At 39.8% G+C, this 20,151-nt stretch overlaps 2 protein-coding genes across 16 annotated transcripts in view; one reads left to right on the top strand and one right to left on the bottom strand.

The window, feature by feature from the left end:
* BCKDHB (branched chain keto acid dehydrogenase E1 subunit beta) overlaps window positions 1–20,151 on the top strand; it is a 290,535-nt gene that overhangs the window by 158,425 nt on the left and 111,959 nt on the right. The window lies entirely within an intron of this gene.
* LOC144930411 (uncharacterized) overlaps window positions 1–20,151 on the bottom strand; it is a 45,878-nt gene that overhangs the window by 8,610 nt on the left and 17,117 nt on the right. For 5 of the 6 annotated variants that reach the window (XM_078852128.1, XM_078852130.1, XM_078852131.1 and 2 more), the window contains 4 exons: window positions 18,509–18,601; window positions 18,293–18,375; window positions 2,242–2,335; window positions 450–506 (listed from right to left, as the gene is read on the bottom strand). In XM_078852128.1, the coding sequence (XP_078708254.1) occupies window positions 450–506; window positions 2,242–2,335; window positions 18,293–18,375; window positions 18,509–18,560 (286 nt within the window). In that variant the 5' untranslated portion in view covers window positions 18,561–18,601. The remainder of the gene's footprint in view (window positions 1–449; window positions 507–2,241; window positions 2,336–18,292; window positions 18,376–18,508; window positions 18,602–20,151) is intronic. The other variant, XM_078852132.1, reaches the window with a different exon arrangement.

The following is a 20,151-nucleotide window of genomic DNA, read 5'->3' on the forward strand; positions in this document are numbered from 1 at the left end:
GAGAATTTGGAAGGGGCGGTGTACAATGAGAGAGTCTCTGTAGTTCAGAGTGATATGTGGAATGAAAATGGTTGAGAACAATTGATATAGAACATTGGCCACTCCTCTTCCTGCTTGTAAAAAATAAACAATGTTTTAGTGGTTAACCATAGTATGGTAAGGGTTAATGATGTGTGTCTAGCTCCTAAGAACATCACGGGTAAACTTTCTTCATAGCTTTCTGGGGAAAAAAGGCCAGCTTTTCTAGGAATCCAGGCCTGTTCTGTTTTTCTAGATCTAATCTTCACTTTACCACATGTTCACAGACACAGGTAAAGATGACAGGCACCCTGGGGAAGGTTTTATAAACATATATTTCCTCCCTTTTCCTCTTCAACACACATGTACATATGGATTTTTCATTAAATGATCCACCTTACGTGCGCACGCACATATACACATATACATACTGTGTAGGGAGGGTTTATAACTCCTTCTCTTCAAGGTGGCAGATGTTTCTTTCCTCTCTGAAATATACACAAGGAAAGAAGGAACTGAAACTGACCATCCCTGGGTACAAAAAAACTCAATCATTCCTTTGGTCAGCCTTGGTGTTTGATGTCTGAGTGGTTAATTGCTCCTTAGTGGTGAGCTGAGCAGGGAGATTTAGCTTAAAATGTCACTTGTTAGGTGAAATTGAGATCTGTGAACAGAGGTAGCTAACAGGAAATTTTTGGAGTGACTATAGCGAGGAAATGTGAGAGGCTTTCCTTCCAGTCCAGCTGTATGCTTGATTCCATGATGGTCAGCAATGGAACAGTGGCTGTGACATGCAGTGGATGTGCTGTGTTTTCTTTTCTACCTGAAGCCAGAAGGGTCTTCTGTGTATGAAGTGCAAGTTGGTGGCACAAGATGGGGTACCATTTGGTGTGTGCTACAGACCACTCAATCACACTAGCAAGCAGGAGGATCACCTCCTTATGCACCTATCTATAATGTGTAAGGGAAAAAAGCTATGTGATCATGAGGGACTTCAATTTGAATGAGACATGCTGTACATCGTATCCTGACAGTATTAAATCATACTCAGAATTTCTAAATATTACAGATGATAATTTCCTAACTCAAAAAGTGTTGCATCCATCATGGGGAATTCTGTATTAGACCTTGTCATAGAATCATAGGTTTAGAAGGGACTACAAGGGTCATCTAGTCTAACTCCTTGCCAAGATGCAGGATTTGTTGTGTCTAAACCATCCAAGACAGATGGCTATCCAGCTTCCTATTCAAAATCTCCAGTGAAGGAACTTCCACAACCTCCCGAGGCAATCTGTTCCATTCTTACTTTTCTTATGGTTAGGAAGTTTTTCCTGAGAGTTAATCTAAATCTGCTATGCTGTAGTTTGAACCCATTGCCTCTTGTCCTGCCCTCTGTGGCAAGAGAGAACAACTTTTCTCCATCTTTTTTTATGGCAGCCTTTCAAGTATCTGAAGACTGCTATAATTTCCCCCCTTAATCTTTTTTCCAAACTAAACATACCCAGTTCCTTCAGCCTGTGCTCATATGGCTTGCATTCCATGCCTTTCATCATCTTTATTGCTCACATCTGGATTTTTTTTTGTTTCTTTACATCTTTTCTGTACATTGGTGACCAAATTGGACACAGTACTACAGCTGAGGCCTAACCAGTGCTGAGTAGAGCGGTACTATCACCTCCCATGGCTTGCATAATATGCCTCTGTTAATGCAACCTAAAATTGCATTTGTGTTTTGGTTTTTTTGCAACAGCCTCACATTGCTGACTCATGTTGAGGTTGTGGTCCACCACAACTTCCAGATCTTTCTTAGCAGTGCTGCTGTCAAGCCAGTTGTCCCCCATTCCGTATTTGTGCATTTGTTTTTTTTCCTCTTAAGTGCAGCACTTTACATTTGTCTTTGTTGACTTTCATTTTACTGTCTATAGCTCTGTTCTCCGACTTATCAAGATCCCTCTGAATTTGAGTTCTGTGCTCCACAGTGTTGGCAACCTTCCTAGCTTTGTGTCATCTGCAGATTTGATCAATATGCTCTCTATACGGACATCCAGCTCATTAATAAAGATGTTAAACAACACCAGACCCAGAACAGATCCCTGTGGAACCTCACTTGAGACCTCCCTCCAATCTGACAGTATTCCATTAATAGCTACTTTTTGCGGTTGTTTAACCAGTTACGTATCCACTTAATGGTAGTTCCTCCAGGCCCGCATTTCTCCAACTTACCTATCAGAATGTCATGTGGGACTGTGTCAAAAGCCTTCCTGAAGTCCAGGAATATTATGTCCACTGCATTCCCCCGTCCACCAAACCAGTTACCCTGTCAAAGAATGAAATCAAGCTGGTTTGTCACGATTTGTTCATAATAAATCCATACTGGCTGCTAGTGATTACCCCTTCATCCATCAAGTATAAAACATTGAACTTGTGAATACATTGCTTTAGTAGCTTCTCAGGTATTGGAATCAGGCTGACAGGTCTATAGTTCCCCGGCTCCTCCTTTTTCCTGTTTTTAAAGATGGGCACTGTGTTAGCCCTTCTCCAGGCTTCTGGGACCTCTCCTGTCATCCATGAGTTTGCACCATAGGGTACATTAGGTAAGGGGTCTCCCAGCTCTTCCTGTTTTAAACTCTCCCTCATTCCCCTGGAAAGATGAGTGGAAGAAGTAAAGAACAGTCGGTAAAATAGGGAGAATAAAAAGCCCCCTTCCCCCCCTGAAAGAAAAGAACAGTTTTCCACCTTAGAGTAACCCAGGAAATGAAGAGATGTGTAAAGGTCAGAAGGGCTCCACTCCCACCCTATCTGGATTCTTAAATTGATGGCATATGTGATAGGGGAGATCTTGTGCTTCAGTTCTCTCTCTCTCTCTCTCCTCCGCCCCCTCACCGTCTAGTCGTAGGAAACAGCATGCATACCAAAACTAAAGAGATGGAAACCTGCAGAGTGGATAGGATTATCTTCCCTCTGAGGAAATAATGTCACATACATGAAGGCTCTTATCAAAGGCTGAGGGAGGTGTGAAAAGGAGTCCGATACCATGATGGTGGACATGATATAAAAACTTGAATAGATGGAAGCTAGTTGCTTTGCCCAAAGGAGAAGGGTTGGCATAAACTAAATTGAGTTCTGAGCTTGAAGAGGAAATGTCCTTCTGGTCAGGAGAAGAGCTTTTCAGTTCACTTTGTAGAGCCATGATGTTTTGCAACAAAATGTATTGAGTTAGAGAGAAGCAGCAAGTAATTGTGTTTATGTCTAATAGATGGTGAGTGGAGGTGAGTAGCATGCTGCCTATAGATGCATACAGTCTGTCTTCTCCCTAGCAAGAACAGCAGTGCACATATTTGACAAAGTAGAGTGGAACTATTTGTGATGCTTCTGTGTAGGAGCAGAGTTCTATTGAATGAGACAAAAAATGTGCAATTGGTGTAGAACATATATTCTGTATTTTAATGTGTTTCCATGGAGCATTTAATGTAGCATGTAGTCTTTATTTTTTTTTTTTGTGATATCTCAGCTGGAATAATGGGCTAGAATAATTTCTTTGAAGTTACTAAAAAAAAAGCCTGACTAACTGATGATTTTATTTCTATGCATGGGTGAAACATGTAAAAATGCAAGTGTGTGTGTGTAAAAGTTAAGATAATGACTTTGTAGTTAAAACATTGGCTATCGCAAGCATCTTTGAATAAATGCGAAGCCAGTGTGTGAGACCACCTTTATTTTCACTGATCTGACTGAGTGGGTATCTTGGTGAAGTTTACCTATGGCATAAAAACAAACACCCCCCCCCCACCACCACCACCACACATCACCAACAAAACCTGCCAAGATTTTGTTTTTTTCCACCACCTCCATTCTGTCTGTAAAATTACTAAGAGTGAGATGATATTTAAGAGACACACTTATGGTAAATATGTGTCATGTCTTTGACCTGTGTTTGTACTAGACACTAATGAAGTATCAGGTAGTTTTTCTAGCATTGGGAAGAGAACTAAATTAAGGTCAATCTGAAAGTAAAACAAGGCTTTCCTTCCTTGTATGCTTCATCATATGTTCATCTTTATTTAATTATCTCCTAAATTAATATCAGAACCAAGTTGATTGAGTCAACTAATGATTCAGCTGAGGAAATTGTTGGCATGATTTAGGATCTGAACTTGAATTAGTATGCTTTCTTTAAAATATTGTCCATCTTTTGTACATTTGTAAACTGGTTAAGATGGAAAGTATTTAATGGTAATGGAGAAATGCAGATTCTAACTAAACAGAGCAGCGTCTATGTAGTCCCATTTTCGGTTGTGCAAGCTGAACAGTTTTCTAACCAAACGTATAAAATAGGAAGGCTACTTAAACAAAGGAAGGTGACTTTCTGGTTAAGGCACTGGATTGATACTCAGGAGGTCTGGGTTCAGTTTCTGGTTCTGCCACAGACTTCCTTTATGATCTTTGTCGTATGGCTATCTGTAAAATATTGATGATGATTCTTCCTTTCTCCTGTCTTGTCTATTTTGAAGCAGAGTCTGTCTCTTCCCATGTGTGTGTGCAGTGCCGGGTATCATAGGACTCTGATCTTGGTTGTGGCCTCTGGGTTCTACAGTAATACAAATGATAACAGCAAGTATGGAAAATTGTCAGACAGCTGCAGTGGCACAGGAGCCAACAAACAGAGCTGTAAACAGGGGAATTTGAGTGGGTGTTCTGTTGGAGGAGAAGGTATTCGTAGGGATTTGTATTTGGATCTAATTTACCTCTATTTCAGCAAGGCATTTGATACGGTTCCACGTGGGGAATTATTAGCTAAATTGGAAAAGAAGGGGATCAACATGAAAATTGAAAGGTGGATAAGGAACTGGTTAAAGGGGAGGCTACAATGGGTCACACTGAAAGATGAACTGTCAGGCTGGAAGGAGGTTACTAGTGGAGTTCCTCGGGGATCGGTTTTGGGACCAATCTTATTTAATCTTTTTATTACTGACCTTGGCACAAAAAGCTGTGTGCTAATAAAGTTTGCGGATGACACAAAGCTGGGAGGTATTGCCAATACAGAGAAGGACTGGGATATCATACAGGAAGATCTGGATGACCTTGTAAAACTGGAGTAATTGTAATAGGATGAAATTTAATACTGAAAAGTGCAAGGTCATAGATTTAGGAATTAACAACGAGAATTTTGGTTATAAGCTGGGAACGCATCACTTGGAAGTAACAGAGGAGGAGAAGGCCTCGGAGTATTGGTTGATCACAGGATGACTATGTGCCGCCAATGTGATATGGCTGTGAAAAAAGCTAATGGGATCTTGGGATGCATCAGGCGAGGTATTTCCAGTAGAGATAAGGAGGTGTTAATACCGTTCATACAAGGCATTGGTGAGACCTCATCTGGAATATTGTGTGCAGTTCTAGTCTCCCATGGTCAAGAAGGATGAATTCAAATTGGAACAGGATGATCCGAGGAATGGAAAACCCGTCTTATGAAAGGAGGTTTAAAGAGCTTGGCTTGTTTAGCCTAACCAAAAGAAGGCTGAGGAGAGATATGATTGCTCTCTATAAATACATCAGAGGGACAAATACCAGGGAGGGAGAGGAATTATTTAAGCTCAGTACCAATGGACACAAGAACAAATGGATGTAAACTGGCCATCAGGAAGTTTAGACTTGAAATTAGATGAAGGTTTCTAACCATCAGAGGAGTGAAGTTCTGGAACAGCCTTCCAAGGGGAGCAGTGGGGGCAAAAGACATATCTGGCTTCAAGACTAAACTTGATAAGTTTATGGAGGGGATGGTGTGATGGGATAGCCTAATTTTCACAATTAATTGATCTTTGACTATTAGCGGTAAATATGTCCAATGGCCTGTGATGGGATGTTAGATGGGGTGGGATCTGAGTTACTACAGAGAATTCTTTCCTGGGTGTCTGGCTGGTGAGTCTTGTCCAAGTGCTCAGGGTTTAGCTGATCACATATTTGGGGTTGGGAAGGAATTTTCCTCCAGGGCAGATTGGCAGAGGCCCTGGGGGGTTTTCACCTTCCTCTGCAGCGTGGGGCACGGGTCACTTGGTGGAGGATTCTCTGCACCTTGAAGTCTTTAAACCACGATTTGAGGACTTCAGTAGCTCAGACATAGGTTAGGAGTTTGTTACAGGAGTGGGTGGGTGAAATTCTGTGGCCTTCGTTGTGCAGACTAAGGTCAGAAGGGACCATTATGATCGTCTAAAGTCTGTGATTCTATGAAATAATAACAAGAAGTGTGGAAAATTGTCACATAATTTTGTTTTAAAGGATTATTTTTATATTTAAAAGGTACATTTCAAGCCTTCAATGCTTTGTGAAATGAGGTATGTTTAAAAATATAAATATACCTTGTTTGGTGTGACCTTAAACTACAAACTCCATGGTGTTTTGTGAATGCATTTTGAGTGTAAACTGTTCTGTGCCTTTTTACTTCCATCTTTGACTCAGATTCCAAAAGGTGCTAGAAGGCTAATGAAATATAGAGCAATCGGATCATTAACTTGGAGGGTCTCCTATTGAAATCAAAGCACACTAGGATGATCAGCTAGTTGCTACCCAGTGGAACCAGATCTCCCAAGTGGGCTTGTAACCACACAGTAGATTCCCTGATGAGGAACTTGAAGCCACTGTTGGGGATAGACTTCAGTATTAATGCAAAAATAATTATTAATAAAGATATAATATTTTTCTTATAATATTAGTTTATTACAAATTTCCCTGAGCCTTTACTGAATTTTAAGTGATGCTTACAATTATTTTCATATACACGATGCTTGGAAAATATGATAGTGCTCATGCTAATGTGTTCAGTTACCTATTTAATTAAATGAAATGTTCACTATAGTCATAAGACCAACAGCCACACTGCCTTCACTGACCCATCCCCATGTGCACATAAGATTAAGCTGGGCTCCTTAGCATTCAGTGTTCTCCCCAACATTCTTCCCTTCCCCACCCCCATACAGCGATTCCTCTCTGCAAAGCACCCGCCGACTACAGTGGTATAGGATTTATGCAAGCAAGTTCATTTCTGACTTTGTATAACGCTGACACAGAAGGTTAGTTCTGGGAAATCAATCAACAACAAGAAGGGCCCATTTGGGTCCTTCCTATATCTAATTCCTGTTAAAAGTTTTTTAAATACTTAGGAAGAAAGAATCTGGCCTGAAGATTGCTTTGTAAATGTGTAAGCAACACATTTCAAAGTGTTCATTCTAAGCACCATCTCTCAGATATGTTAATAACATACAGTAGGCAGGAACAAGGGAGGTGGCGAAGACATCCTTATTATTCTGTGAGATACGGAACTCTGAAATTACTGATGACTTGCAAACAGACTTTGATTATTTATCCTATCACCGAAATGACTGCTGTCTTGCTAGCTGATAACTGTACAAAGGGTTCCACTAATCTACCAAATTAAGCTATTGATCCAAGTGAAAAAATGCTAATATCTGTGCATGTTGAATGTAGATATGAGAAACAGAAGAGTTTCAGAGGGGTAGCTGTGTTAGTCTGTATCCACAAAAACAAAGGGGAGTCCGGTGGCACCTTAAAGACTAACAGATTTATTTGGGCATAAGCTTTCATGGGATAAACACGTATAAATATGTATATTGGCACATGAAGAAAAGGGAGTGGAGACTCCCTTCTCTTCATTTACCAATATATATTTATGCCTATTTCTGTAACTTTCACTCCATGCATCTGAAGAAGTGGGTTTTTTTTTTTTTACAGACGAAAGCTTACGCCCAAATAAATCTTAGTCTTTAAGGTGCCACCGGGGAGAGGTGTGTCTTTGGGGAGCATGCTTTTCATAGAGGGAGAGCATATTTGGCTTTATGCCACCTTTTGAACAAGCATAAAATCATATAACATACAGTGGACCTGAAAAACAGCCGACTGTGAGCAAGAAGAATTACTGAAAGACCAACTTATTTTTTTATTAGATGATATCAATACTATGTAGCAGTTTGTCAGAGTGTTAGATTCTGCATCAGCATGAAACCAGGAATCTCTGTGGTCTAAGAGACTAAGTATGAAATTGGGAGCCAGGTCACCTAGACTTTCCTTGTATCAATTTCTGTATTTTGGAGCTTAACCACTTTGCTTTTTGTTGCAATGACTTATTAATCCTTGCTCTGTGTGTTGATAATGTAAAACACTATCTAAGTGGTAATCTAGTACTCTGTCATCTGTACCTATCAGTTATTTCTTGTTTTATACTTGGATGTTATCTCTTTGGGACAGTGATCATCATTTTCTTCTGTGTTTGTACAGCACCTTGCACAGTGGTTCCTGGTTCATAACTAGATCTTCTAGGTAATGCAAATAATGAATAGTAATTATGTATGGTCTCTACCGTGGGTCTCTGTCATGAGGTCAGTACTCCCCATGTTGGTTAGGCAACCAATGGGTTAACACAGAAACTGCCTGCCTGCTCAGTCAGAGGTGATTGGCAGCTCCACAGTAGCCAGTGGGATAAAAGGGCTGTAAGGCAGGAGGGTGGGGAGGCTGCCAGAGAGGCAGAGGGACTGTGGAGGAAAAGCTGGTGAGAAGCCACTGGAAAAGCTAACACTCCAGAGAGAGAGGAAACTGAATGAGAGTCAGGAAAACCCACAGAGGTAGGAAAAGGCAAGGGACTTGAAAGGGGTTAACTCTGGCTACTCTGAACAAGGGCCCTGAGGTGGAACCCAATGGAGCGAATGGCCATGGGTTCCCCCACATCTTCCCCAAACTAAAAAGGGAGAGGGAAAATGGTCAAGGACTATGTGTGTTTGACAGAGGCTGGAGGAGAGACTCTGAGACCATTGGACTTTGAGTTCCATATTTTTGGACTTTTTTTTTGCTAACCATGAAAGGAGATAGACTGAGCAGTGACTTAGCCGGAGAGCTAGATCACAGAAGATGACAGATTGTCTTGAAGCCAGAGGGGGTGTTAGACTGAAAGGACACCTGCATTATTGCACCTGGACACAGGGAGGCACTGTAGAGATAAGTGTGCTCCTCCATCTCTCATATATCAAAATAAGGTATGTCAGCTGTTGTAAACCTGTAATAAGCAAACCCAGTTGATTGAAATCAAACTTACATTATGCTTGGAAACTAAAATAATATTATCACTTATCTCTAAATTTCAGTGTGCTCTATCAAGATGATCAAGCATTATTATCCCCATTTTACTGGTGATGAAACTGAGGCACAGAGAAGTAGAGTAACTTGGACATGTCACCAAGTGATTCAATGGCAGAGCTGGAAACTGAACCCATCTTTTCTGACTCTGAGCCCTGTGCTCAATATTCTATGCTTCAGATGCCTTCTAGCATGGTAGACCCATAATAGAGACAACATACAAATAAAACTCAATAAATAATCATCCATTAATGGGTTCATTAGTGGGTTACTCAATGCTGTGGGGATGAGTACCATTTGAAAAATGTATAAATACATAATAGCAGTGACATTTCTTGTTTCAGTTGAGAGGGCCATGAGTAGTTCTGTGTTTCTTATAGGTACATTAGGAAAGGAGAATTTAAATAAATAAACAAACCTCTTGGTCTGTATACAGCCATTCTTTGTACACTGTCTCCAAATCAACATGAATATTTTGGGGACAGACTTGGGGTCCCATCCAAAGATTCCTATTCACTTCTGTGGAAAGTGTATAAGACCCATATTTAATTTTTTCAGGTACTCCTTTTTAAATTTAGGTATCTTATTTTGTTCCCCTCAGTTTAATTGGCTATCAGAGGGTATGCCTACTCTGAAAATGCTACAGCAGCACAGTTGCAGCACCACAGCTGCACCACTCTAGGGCTTCAGTGTAGATACTTCCTATGCTGACAGGAGTTCTCCCATCAGAGTAGGTAATCCACCTACCTGAGAGGCAGTAGCTACGTTGATGGAAGAATTCTCTCATTGACCTAGCGTTGTCTACAACGGGGTTTAGGCTACATCTCTCAGGTGTGGATTTTTCACACCTCGGGAGACATAGCTATGCTGATGTGAGTACCCAGTGTAGACCAGCCTGGAGATGTAGTCCAAGTACAGGTCTGCTTTATGCACAAAGCCAATGGAATTGGAGAAGGAGAATGACTTTGGATTGTTACAAACAAAACCAAAAGGCATATAATTAACCTTTCTTAATGTGACACAGAAATCAGGGTGAGGGAGGGAATCTTGGTTTCCACTAATACTTTGATCGGTTTTAGATTGGATGAGTAAGATTTGCTGCCATTGTTGGAACGTGCATCAAAAGATTAAAGTAATAGCCAAAAGTTGAACTAATAGATAAAAGGTCAAATTTATGTGTGAGGGTAAAACTGCAGGATGTCAGCCATTGTTTACACATGACTCAAAGCTTGTGCATGTGGAAATAAATTTAAAACAGAAAACATGCGAACATACTTCTTTTTCCCCCTGCTGTTTGGTGATGGTAGAGGGCTTATTCCTTCACCCTCCCTCTTCCCTGGTCCTTGTCGCGTGAATAGAGAGCAACAATACCCGAAGTCCGAAGGTGCAAACAATTCAATGTTTGTTGGGGTGAACTCCCAGCAAGCTTAAATCCAAGTTCCTTTTTCCTTATTTTCGAATTCCAACTTACTTCCTGTTTGCCTCTAATTTATATAGTAATATTCTCAGCTATACCTTAACCAATCATTTTACTGAGATTTGCCTAACCAATCCTAACATATTGTAACAGGATTAGCTAAGCAATTATATCCCACCACCTTAATTAGTTTACACCCAGGAAAATTAAATTATACAGCAGACAGAAACAATCTCAGAACCAGACAGAGACCATGCAAATAAACAATAGCTATAATGACAAAACAATAAAGAAGTGAGGATTTCACAGCTACATCTATAAAGACATAAGGGTTTCCCAGCTATGTCTATTGATAAGTGAGTTCTTACCAAACAGAAAACTATTAACTAAATTTCCTTTTACATCTTCTAGGCTCTTCCCTTTGTCTGAAGGAGAGAGATTGGATCACCTTTATAACAGCCCCAGATTGCCTTATTTCAGTATGACTGGCTTGAAATGTGTGAGGATGTAACCGTACGTTTTCCAGCTTATGGCTGCTCCCACTATTTAGCCAAAGGCCTTAGCTTAAGAATAGGCCTCAGACTGTCACAGTGAGAGAAGGCCCTTATGCAGGGAGACAGTGATTTTGATTCTTTCTTTTATAACTCTATAACTAGCTAAATGATAAACATATACCTAGGAAAATATATATATATATATCTCCTAACAGGTGTCTTTACCTGAGTGTTAATTTGATGTCCTTTCTCAATATTTTAGAATATTGCATCATTGTGAATTCAACAAACATACCAAAATTAGCTTTTTCTTCCAGAAATTAGAGAAAATGTATAAAAATTAGGAACACTTATGTATCTGTGGGGGAATATCAAAAGAAGAAACTAGTGTCATACTCGGATATTTGAATAGGCCAGCCAAAACCTCAGAGTAATAACAGCCCTTATAATGAAACAGCATAGGATAACTTGAGCCACTGAAGATCTTTCTTTTTATTTCTTTCTTCTTTAGTTCTTTGAGTAGCTTTTATACTGGACCTCACAATAAGGGAGGTTGTGGGATCCAGTATAATTCTGTTTTAAATTAAATAAGCTGGGTTTAGTTTTTGGGTTATACCTAATATAGAATATTTACTAAACAGCACAAAAACAATAGTAAAGTATATTAAAAATGAACATTTTAGAAACACAAGAGTATATCAAACATTATCACAGTACGGCAATATTCCATCTATTGTTAGCCTATTGTGGTACTTTCATCCATTACTCTGAAGAGTTGGGTTGGATCTCACCACAGTTGGTCACTGTAAATTGATAAGGAGTGCGACCTTATTATCCAACTGTTGTACTTCTACTTCTTCCAGCTTTATCTAAATGTAAAGGTTGATTCATGCGTCAGGAGATCACTGTTATAAACTGGGATGGGATTTTCAAAGGGGCTTAATAGAGTTGGGCCCCTTTGAAAACTGAAGATGCTCACTGGAACAGCATGCATTTTAATACAGCTAAATTCAAAGTCATGCATCTTGGAACTAAGAATGTAAATCATACTTATAGGATTAGTGTCTTTATTCTGGAAAACAGACTCGGAAAAAGACTGAGGGACCTAAGGGATAACCAATTGAAAATGAGGTCTGTGTGATGCAGTAATTGAGTATATCCAACCCTTAGTTATATAACTATGGGAATATTGAGTAGAACTGGCAGATTTATTCCCACTGTATACAACGTTAGTGAGCCCATTTCTGGAATATTGTGTCAAGTTTTGGTGTCTATACTTCAAAAAGGAGACTGAAGAATTTGAAAGGGTTCAGAAGAGATCTACAAGAAGAATTCAAGGTCTAGAAAACCTGCTATATGATGGGAGACTAAAAAAGCTCAATTAATTTAGCTTAATAAAAAAAGAAAAGGCTAAGAGCTGACTTGATCGTAGTCTATAGGTATGTACATGGGGAGATGATTTCTGGTAGTAGAGAGAACTTTAACCAAGCAGACAAAGGCATAACAAGATTCAGTGGCTGGAAACTGAACCTAGACAAATTCAGACTAAAAATAAGGTGCAAATTTTTGACAGTTAGGTCAGTTCTTCCAGTGATCAGTTATCATATGGATGTGGTGCATTCTCCGTCACTTGAAGTCTTTAAATCAAGATTAGCTATCTTTCTAAAAGATGTGCTGTGGTTCAATCAGAAATCATGAGCTTGATGCAGGAACCAATTGTTTAAATTCTATGGCCTGAATTATGCAGGTGGTCAGGCTAAATAATCAGAATGCTCTCTTCTGGCCTTAAGAGCTATGAAAAAAACCCCCAAGCTACATTTGTTACAGTCCAAAATAATATGAATATAGTAAGTGACTGTCTATTTGAAATAGTTATTTTTCCTAAAACAAACGCCTCCATACACCTCCAAATACTTGAATTTTTGAAAATGTTTCATAAGTTGCAAAATTAAATAATAGAAAAAATTGTTTTATAGTTGAAGAATTTGACCAAAGCATTGTATGCAGGAAGTGATTAAAATTTAGCTCAATAAATTCATTAATGTCAGTGAGGTGCTCATCTATTTATGATTAGTATCCTAGGAATAGCTTTACATAAATAAATTTCACTTTTCCACATTCAAGAGGCACTTCATTGGCTCAGTAACATGGAGAAAATATTGGATGGTATATAACATCTTGAATAGAATAGAAAAAATTCTTGGAGTTCAGTCAACCATTGTCAGTTTTATTGCTTTGTGTTTTTTTGAAAAAGTAATTCTTGTGGTGATTGCTTTCTGCATATAATTAGCACATTGTTTGTGCTCATTAGTATGTTTGAACAGGGAAATCTTTCCAGAAGCAGCAGGAAATACCCGAGCTGCAATAATAAGCTTTTCATTATAAACTTGCATCAACTTTTTTGGGATGGTTTCTGATGATTCTGGTGTTTGGTTCTTCTTGAGGGGTGTTCTCTCCGGCCCTGATAAAAGAAGATAAGCTTTATGGCCATTAGCCCCCCCCTTTTCACTACTTCTTCAAAGTGAAAGTTGAAGGATCCTCTATATTTGGTCATGAGAGTCAAATCAGCATGTTGAAATTCATCATCTTGAGAGCAATATGTATCTTCTCTTCATATGAAGATGTATAATTGCAGATCACCTTGTCACAGAGTGACAAAACTAGGAGACTGTTAATATATTATACACTTGATGATTAAGCATCTGAAAAAAGTTTTATTGTACAGTGTATCCATACAGAATTGCAATTGTAATATGTAAATTTAAGAAAAAAAAGTTAGTTAAAATGTTCTAAACAACTTGTTTAAACAGCTTAAGCAAGTGAGATACAATAAAATAGTGTCAGCAGTTCAAAAGATACACCTGTCTCTTATAGTACCAGAATGCCTAAGCTATGGATTGCATAGGCTTTCCTGACAAAAAAGGGGAAATTTGTCCATCAGTTTGCACTGAGGCATCATGCTAACCCACCTCATATACAACCCTTCTTCCAAAGAGAGAAAAACATGGGAGTGAAGGAAGGAGGTTCTTATTCTTTCACCCCATAGCTGCTTCTGTGTATTTCCCACAATGCCTACATATGCTAATTCTTAGTCTCCCCCATCATACAAATGTAAGAGTGGCCATACTGGCTAGACCAATGATCCATCTAGGCCAGCGTCCTGTACTTCTGACAGTAATCAGTGCCAGATGCTTCATAGGGAATGAACAGAACATGGCAATTATTTTGTGATCCATCTCCTGTGGTCCAGTCCCAGCTTCTGGCAATCAGAACTTAGGGACATCCAGAGCATGGAGTTGCATTGCTGACCATCTTGGCTAATAACCATTGATGGACCTATCCTCCATGAACTTATCTAATTTTTTTTTGAACCCACTTATACTTTTGGCCTTCACAACATCCCTCAGCAATGAGTTCCACAGATTGACTGTGCATTGTGTGGAAAAGTATTTCCTTATGTTTATTTTAAACCTCCTGCCTATTAAATTCATTGGCTCCTTGTTCTTGTGTTATGTGAAGGGGAAAATAACTGTTCCCTATTCACTTTCTCCACACCATTCATGATTTCATAGACCTCTATAAACAGTCAAAGTCTTTTTTTAATCTCTTTTCATATGGAAGCTGTTCCACACCTCAGTCATTTTTGTTGCCCTTTTCTGTACTTTTTGCAATTTTTATATCTTTTTTGAGATGAGCAACCAGAACTGCATGCAGTATTCAAGGTATGGGAGTACCATGGATTTATATATTTTCTGTTTTATCTGTCCCTTTGCTGGTGGTTCCAGACATTGTTAGCTTTTTTGACTGCTGCAGCAAGTTGAGCAGATGTTTTCAGAGAGCTATCCACGATGTCTACAAGATCTCTTTTTGAGTTAATCACCAATTTAGACCCCATCATTTTGTATGTATTGTTGCGATTATTTTTTCCACTGTGCATTGCTTTTCACTTAACATTATATTTCATCTGCCATTTTTTGGCCAGTCAAGTAAGGTCCCTTTGTAACTCTTCACACTCAGCTTTGGACTTAGTTATCTTGAGTAATTTTGCATTGACTGCAGATTTTGATCCTTGGGTTCACCCCCTTTTCCAGATCATTTATGAATATGTTGAACAGCAACATTCCAGTACAGATCCCTGGGTTATGCCACTACTAACTTCTCTCTATTGTGAAAACTGGCCATTTATTCCTACCGTTTGTTTCCTATGTTTTAACCAGTTACTGATCCATGAGAGGAGAGTCTTTTTCCATTACTGCTTACTTTGCTTAAGAACTTTTAGTGTGGGATATTGTCAAAGGCTTTCTGAAAGTCCAAGTATACTATATCCATGGGAACATCCTTGTCCACTTGCTTGTTGACTCCCTCAAAGAATTTGAATAGAGTAGTGAGGCGTGATTTCCCTTTACAATAGGCGTGTTGCCTCTTCCCTAACATCGTGTTCATCTGTGTGGCTGATAATTCTGTTCTTTACTATAGTTTAAACCCATTTGCCTGGCATTGAAGTTAGGCTTACCTGCCTGTAATTGCCAGGATCGTCTCTGTAGGCTTTTAAAAAATAATCGACGTTACATTAGCTATCCTCCAAGCATCTGATACAGAGGCTGATGGAAGTGATAGGGTACATACCACAGGTAGATATCATATTTTCGTTCCTTCAGAACTCTTGGGTGAATACCATCTGGTCCTGGTGACTTATTACTGTTAAATTTATCAGTTTGTTCCAAAATCTTCTGTATTGACACCTCAATCAGGGACAGTTCTTCAAATTTGTAACCTAAAAAGAATGGCTCAGTTGTGGGATGCTTATATCCTCTTCAGTGAAGACCAATACAAAGAATTCACTTAGCTTCTCTGCAACAGCCTTCTTTTCCTTGAGTGCTCCTTTAGCACTTTGTTCGTCCAGTGGCCCCACTGATTGTTTGGCAGACTTCCTGCTTTTAATGTACCTAAAAATATTTGCTGTTTTTGTCTTATGATAGTTGCTCATCAAATTATTTTTGTCCTGGCTAATTATACTTACTTTTCCAGAGTTTAAAAGAGCTGATGGGGTAGTGAAGGTGAGACTGAACGAACAAAGGAGAGAGTAGGAGAGAAACCGCACCAAAAAGGGCAAGTGAAGGGAGAGAGGACTGAAGAGAAGAGTATGTTGCTATACATTATAGAAAAATAAGCTTAAGGGAAAGAAAACACTGAAAAAAGATTAAGAAAAGATTCCAAAAGGAAATGGGATAAAGGAATGGAAGAGGGAAAGAGAACCATAACAAACATAGGGAAGACAGTATGTTGCTTTTCATTTTTTTAAGAAGTATTTATTTTAGACTTATGCTTTCTATTAAGAAAATGGTGTGATGTGATAGATTTTGTGCCTGCACCCCTTGGCAACGTGTACTAAAGTTTAGCCAGGGCAGTAAAATGCCAAGTGCTGACGCTGTTAGGCTTGCTGTGAAAGTTCTGAGAGCTATTTGAGGATGTTTCTGCCAGTTGAGCTTTCCTCAAAGCACTTATCTTTGAAAGGCATTTGGCACAAATCTAAGAGCTGTAACATTCTGCGTCCCTCAACTCATAGGGTATGACACTGTGCCCACCTGATGCCCATTCGTGCTTGGCTCTCAGTTGAATGGAGAGAGAATTCCATTGAAAATTATCTAGGTGTCATTCTCAGAAGTGTACTTGATCTTCTTGATCCACCTGATTGTATTTTTATCACAGAATAGTTAGTGCTGCCTGTCTCCTCAGCTCTTTCTGTTAGGTTGCCTCAGGTTTATGATCCAGTCTTTATAGCTATTCAGTGAATACCAGGCACAGTGGGTTCACCATCTGCAGTGAGGCTAATCCATACAGCTTGGGATGAGCCATATGAATTCAGGCTATCAGTACAGTGTTTGTGACTTTAGGAATTGGATGCAGATGTTGGATACCTTGATGTGGAAACACCTCTGCTCTTTGGGGAATTTTAATAAGCAGTTTTAACTGAAGTGTAGTGCATTTCTACAGGCTGGTTCCAAGTATTCCAGATTAGAAAATGCATTGATTTCGCAGATCTAGCATCTGTTTTCTTATCTTCCTTGGGAGTGCGGTGGGGGGGGGGGGGGGGAGGATGCTTTTCACATTGGAGATTCAGATTCTATAAAGCTTTCAAAATCTAGACCTTTTTCTTGTGAAATATCCTTGCAAATGTAAGCTCAATGATAGTTGCAAGTTTCTCACAGATTTCTCATAGGGTAGCCTATGCAGACATTTTTCTGTGAACTATGGATGGGAGGTTCTCAATTTGGTTCTCACTGATGTCTTTGCCCAATGGGGAACGCTGGTCTGGGACCTTTTCACCTTGCAGGTGAACAAGAATCTTCCTCAGTACTGCTCCAGAGCAGCATTGGGCAAGGGCTCAATGAGAGACATCCTGATGATGTCATGGAAAAATCACCTTGGGGTATGCCTTTCCTCAAATACCACAAGTTCTGTAGAAGATCTGTCATGACGGAACTCCAGTCATCCTTACTGTATCCAACTGACTGAGATAGTTCTAGTTTGCAGATCTGCTAAAGCTCTCCTCTTGGCCATCCATGAACACCCTCTCATCCCCAATTACCAGACTTTCTAATACAACATAGGGCAGGTTCAGATGCCCCAATCTGGGCCCACTGCAACTCAGAGCCTCATGTTCCAGAAGGGTGCAACTCTATCCTTAACCAAAACAGAAAGGACTCTATGAAGAGCTGTTACTCAGCAAAACGGAAGCATTCTCCTCTTGGGCTCAGCAATGCCACTTGTCCCTGGAATCAGTGGGAATCCCTGCTATCCCTGGGTATCTATTTACTCTTAAGTCTTCAGGTGTCACACTCAGTTCTCTTAGAAAGCATTTATCAGTGATCAGCATTTTTTATCCTGAGGTGGATAACCATAACTTCATGCACCCTGTGCGAACTAAATTTCTGAAGGGACTTCTCAGATCCTTTCCAGCATTGGTGAAGTTTGCACTGCAGTGGGAACTCAATTTTGTTCTGTCTCTTACTAAATCTCCCTTTGAGCCTCTAGCCACATGCTATATGGCTCAGCTTTCTATAAAGCTGGCCTTTCTATCAGCTATAACATCAGCCAGAAGAGTCACTGCACTGGGGGTGCTCATGGTGCTACCTTCTATGAAGAAAAGATCTTGTTATGGCCATGCACCAGGTTCATTCCTAAAGTAGTCTGAGTTTCATGAGTCAGGTAATCCACTTACCTGTATTTTTTCATAAACCATTTTCCTCAAATGAAGAGAGATGGCTGCATTCTCTGGACATCCATAGAGCTTTGGCCCTTTATCTACAAAGAACATTAGAAAGACACCTAAAGTATTTGTTTCCATAGCAGAGAGGTTGAAGAATTCACCCAGAAGAGGTGAGGACTCATTCCACCAGAGGGCAAGCAGCCTCTGTAGCGTCTTTGAGAGACGTACCACTATTAGAGATATGTAGGGCAGCTACTTGGAGCTCTTTGCATATCTTCATGAGACATTACACTCTTGTCCAGTCTTCCACTGTGGATACAGCTGTGGGAAATAGCAGTATTACAGTCAGCTATCACTTCTGTGTCCTTGCACCCACTTAACCGTTTGACTACTGCTTGTTAATGTCCCATGTGTGGAATACACGAGAGACTCAAAGAAGAAATGGAGGTTACATACCTGTAACTGGAGGTTCTTTGAGATGTGTGGTCCCTATCTGTATTCCACTACCCGCCCTCTGCTGTAGATTGTTTGGTCTGTGGTGAGAATAGGAACTGGAAAGGCGTCAACCCATATCACTGTTCATAGGCACGGGAAGTAGGGGTAGAGGTGGGCGCTGAAGCACCCCCAGGTTTCACGCAGGTTCCTGCTCCTGGCCCCAGTTTTTTGCGGGGGGGGAAACCGGGGTAAGGGTGCTGGCTTTCAGCACCCCCACTATTAAAGGTGTTCCAGCACCATTGCCACTGGTTATGCCCTCAGTGCAGAGCACAAGGAGAGCTACAGTGTATGTGCAGGCCAACAGATACTGCTTGTTTAAAAAAAAAAAAAAAAAACAACAACAAAATCTGGACTCAGGCTCGTAGTATGCATGCGTACCCACGTGTGGAATACAGATAGGGACCACACATATTGAAGACCCTCCAGTTATAGATAAGTAAACTCCAAGTCTTCCCTCTCTTAGCCCCTCCATAATGATTTACCAGGAGGACCCACAAAACCCCTGGTATGGACGGTCTTAAACCTTCCATTCTACTAAGTGGAATTACACCAGTGCAATTATGTTTAGGGTGGTCCTCTGCACCCACAGTATGTGGTGTGGGAGGATTTGGCATATCTTCATCTAGTTTGACCTTTTTTTTCTGTTTTTGTTATCTTGAAAATGTTGCGGGTTTATTGAGAAGCTTCTATGTGTGATTCCCAGGCCTTCTCAGTTTATTTAATAATTTGGTAAAATAGTAGTGTAATCTTTTTATTTATATAAAGAAAATACATGAATAATCGAGTTTGCAACAGCCACAGAAAGTCCACATCTTTTACTAATAAAGCACATTTTAATTTTTAGTAAAAAGCCGCAGATGTTGATGTAATTTCATATGCCTCAGAGCTGGAAGGAGCCTTTAATAGGCGTTATGCAACCTTTAGTACAAACAACTGGCGTCTTTTCCAGGATGTCCTGCATGGCTATCATACTGTAAATATAGATACTGAAACACAGGATCACTTTGTTCAGAGAAGATTCTTTAAAATGATGCATACATTGAGCACATTTGACAATACTTCTGAAACTAAATATTTTTCTATCTTAACTCTCATCATATGAGCTTTTAGTCTGAAAAAAGGAAAAAAGACCATTACAGACAGACCAAAAAAATCCGTGAAAAGAATAAAATTAAAAGTACTAATTAAATATATGCCATTGTAAGAAAACCATTCCTGGTATCCTCAGACATTTTGACTTGGAGTCCATCCCCAACCGCTTTGTCATAATTCCAGATCCCAGCCTGCTGTGCCTTCTTATGCTGGAACCTGAAATCTCTCTTGTTTTTGTTCATTTTCTTTCCCTTTGCCTCACCATCTTTTTTTGCTCTCTGTTC

The sequence above is a fragment of the Lepidochelys kempii genome, chromosome 3, assembly GCF_965140285.1.
Source record: "Lepidochelys kempii isolate rLepKem1 chromosome 3, rLepKem1.hap1, whole genome shotgun sequence".
Taxonomy (NCBI): domain Eukaryota; kingdom Metazoa; phylum Chordata; order Testudines; family Cheloniidae; genus Lepidochelys; species Lepidochelys kempii.